This window comes from Sinocyclocheilus anshuiensis, unplaced genomic scaffold, assembly GCF_001515605.1.
Source record: "Sinocyclocheilus anshuiensis isolate Anshui unplaced genomic scaffold, SAMN03320099.WGS_v1.1 scaffold9604, whole genome shotgun sequence".
NCBI classification, from domain to species: Eukaryota; Metazoa; Chordata; class Actinopteri; order Cypriniformes; family Cyprinidae; genus Sinocyclocheilus; species Sinocyclocheilus anshuiensis.
In genome coordinates, this window is record NW_015549976.1 from 276 (window position 1) to 3,848 (window position 3,573).

Sequence of the window (3,573 nt, forward strand, 5' to 3'; positions counted from 1 at the left end):
TCCACCGCTGCTCCTGTTCACATCCAAACCATGAAGCAGCATAAGAATAATGAACAAACTGATTCATGAATCTTTGAGTGACGTGTTTCTGATGTTTCCACCGCTGCTCCTGTTCACATCCAAACCATGAAGCAGCATAAGAATAATGAACAAACTGATTCATGAATCTTTGAGTGACGTGTTTCTGATGTTTCCACCGCTGCTCCTGTTCACATCCAAACCATGAAGCAGCATAAGAATAATGAACAAACTGATTCATGAATCTTTGAGTGACGTGTTTCTGATGTTTCCACCGCTGCTCCTGTTCACATCCAAACCATGAAGCAGCATAAGAATAATGAACAAACTGATTCATGAATCTTTGAGTGACGTGTTTCTGATGTTTCCACCGCTGCTCCTGTTCACATCCAAACCATGAAGCAGCATAAGAATAATGAACAAACTGATTCATGAATCTTTGAGTGACGTGTTTCTGATGTTTCCACCGCTGCTCCTGTTCACATCCAAACCATGAAGCAGCATAAGAATAATGAACAAACTGATTCATGAATCTTTGAGTGACGTGTTTCTGATGTTTCCACCGCTGCTCCTGTTCACATCCAAACCATGAAGCAGCATAAGAATAATGAACAAACTGATTCATGAATCTTTGAGTGACGTGTTTCTGATGTTTCCACCGCTGCTCCTGTTCACATCCAAACCATAAAGCAGCGTAAGAATAATGAACACACTGATTCATGAATCATTGTCCACTTGTTTTTCTTAAAGCGAACACAGGACTCGTCTTTATCAATCAGCTGAAGAACTGGAGAGATGCTCAGAGTTACTGCAGACAGAATCACACTGATCTGGTCAGTGTGAGAAACCAGGATGAGAGTGAACAGGTTGAGAAGATCATTAAAGATAATAACTCATCTGGATCACATGTCTGGATCGGTCTGTTCAGAGTCAGAGACTCATGGCAGTGGTCAGATCAGAGTAACTCCTCATTCAGATACTGGGATCCTACTCAACCTAACATTAATGAAAATAATGAAAACTGTACAGCAGTAAAACATGACCCTCTTGGACAATGGCATGATCTCTCTTGCAACGACCAGTTTCCTTTCTTGTGTCATGAAGGTGAGTAGATCCTCACAAAACACACACAATCCATCCATCACCTCCAGATCTCTTAAAGTTCACGCTACACGTCTGACATGACACATTCATCCACAGTGTTTGTTCTGCATGTTGTTTTTGATCAGTCTCTCTCTAGTTTCTGCTTGTGGTTTGTTTGGTTTCCAGATAAACTGATTGTGATCAGAGAGAATCTGACGTGGTCTGAAGCTCTGAGATACTGCAGACAGAATCATGTGGATCTGGTCTCGGTTCATTCAGAAGAGATGCAGCATGAGGTGATGAACGTGGTTAAACGGGCGTCTACTGCGGCGGTGTGGTTGGGTTTACGTCACTCCTGCACTGTGGGCATCTGGTTCTGGGTGAGTGGAGAGACGGTGTGCTATCAGAACTGGGCTCCAGGGAACGGCACATCAGAGGAGGACTGTGAACACACAGTGAGATCTGGAGCAGTTCAGTCTGGAGGAGATCAGCGCTGGATCAGCCGTCCTGAAACTGACAAACTCAACTTCATCTGCAGCAGATATTAAGAGTGAAAGATACACAGACCTTTCATGTAAGAAAACAAGTGCTTGTGTGTTCACTTCCTTTAACTTCATTTTCATTCGTCACTTTGTAAAGTAATAATTTTAACAATTTCAGTCTCAGCAGGCAGTCGCACCTGAGGGTTAAAAAGGCAGAAACGTTTTCCTCAGATGTTTGTTTATATAGTTCATGTATATTCATCAGTAAACTGTTAATGTATGTTTTGCATTTAAAAACTCTTTCAACATGTGTGTGTGTGTAACTATATATTGGGGACAAATATGTACCCAAAAACAATTAGATACACCTGAAAAAATCTCCCAAAAACCTCCCTTTGGGGACGTCCTCATTTGTGTTTATAATTTTTTTTATTGTAAAAATGCAGAAGTTAAATCTATAACTATCTGTATATAAAAACAATATAATTCTATTTAATGTCCCCATGTAGATAGCTAAGTAAACGTGTGTGTGTGTCATTTACTAACTTAAGAATTGCTAACTGAATTTTGTGAGGGGTCAAAGGGCATCATACACTCATCATTAGATATAGATTTATACTGGTCTCTATTTTATCATGAAATAGTTCATGTAACTGAAGAGTATGATATTAGGTTTATTAAATTCTTTATTTGTAAGGATCTCTGTATGTTGTTGCAGCTATACTTCTCTCTCTCTTATATTGAGATTTATATATTAATCATGTCTGATTATAAATTACTGTTTGAATGTGAATCAGTTAGTATCAACATTATGTGCCTCTGCTAAATGAAATATTGTTTATTCTTAAAGGAGTGAAGGTTGGGTATAAAATATATATTTAAAATATCTACAATAATTGTGTGCTAAACATAAAAGAACATGTCAACAACAGCAGCTCAAATAAACTTCTGTGCAATCAGCTCGTCTCTTGACTGTTTCCCAACATCAGAATGATCATTAAATTATAAAATCCAACATGGTTTAAATCATAATTCAGACATATTAAGGACACATAAGCTGCTTCCCAATTCAGATGCTGCATCCTTTAAAGCAGGGGTCGGCATTGGGCCAAAAAAAAAATTCGCCACTAGATGGCGGGCCATAACATAGTCAAAGGATAATTTAAGAAATTCATTGATGAAAAATGCAACTAGAAATGCCTGTGACAGACTGTTACAGTGGCTTTTGTAACTGCTAGTGAGCTGTTACTCTGTGTTAAATCCTGTAGTAGAACAGTCATTAACAAAAAGCCACATTGGAGTGGTGGTGTCTGGCAGAGTATGTGAGTGGAGTGGAGCGTCAACAATTTTCCCACAGCGCTCCAAGCATTTAATAATCACTCCGCTCCGGGTTCACCATTTCCCATTCCACTCCGCGCTCACTGATCTCAGAAACACCGCTCCGTGGCTAAAGTATTTCAGTATGTTTGAAATATCACAGTTCTTTTCATAACCTATATTCAAAAATAAAATAACAGCAGAGTTTCAAAGTGGCTTATTAGAACATTAACTAGTGTTCAAACTTTTTTCCTACCATATGACAAGCTAATAACATGGTTGTCAGCATTAAAAGGTATAATTGCTGCTTTTTGCGGTGCAAATTTTGTTTGTGATGAAAATAACAGTACGTTTTCATCAGTTATTTTACGTACGGATCGATGCATTTCTTACTGATTTCTGCTCATTCGAAATCGGATACAGATGAAGTAGCACTGTAAGATTACATTTGTTTGAATGTATTATTGAGAGAGCGATTGCGTGTGAATAAGTGTTATAGTACTTGTTTAAATCATGCTTTCAGCTGAAAATATTCAGTATCTAGAAGAAACAAACTAATTCCTTGAGAACTATAACTTCCCGCTCATGTCCATAGCCGTCATAGCCTTCACATTCTTTCTGATTTGAGTGATCCATCTCTATCAAGCTAGCTAATGTTTAACATGTGAATTCT

At 38.4% G+C, this 3,573-nt stretch overlaps 1 protein-coding gene across 1 annotated transcript; it reads left to right on the forward strand.

Moving 5' to 3' along the window:
- Positions 1-768: 768 nt before the first annotated feature.
- Positions 769-1,694, forward strand: LOC107660981 (C-type mannose receptor 2-like; the record flags this gene model as incomplete). The annotated part of the gene is made up of 2 exons (XM_016450416.1): positions 769-1,122; positions 1,288-1,694. Coding segments are annotated over 2 exons (716 nt in total), but the record flags the coding sequence as incomplete, so codon positions are not given.
- Between the last annotated feature and the right edge of the window lie 1,879 nt (positions 1,695-3,573).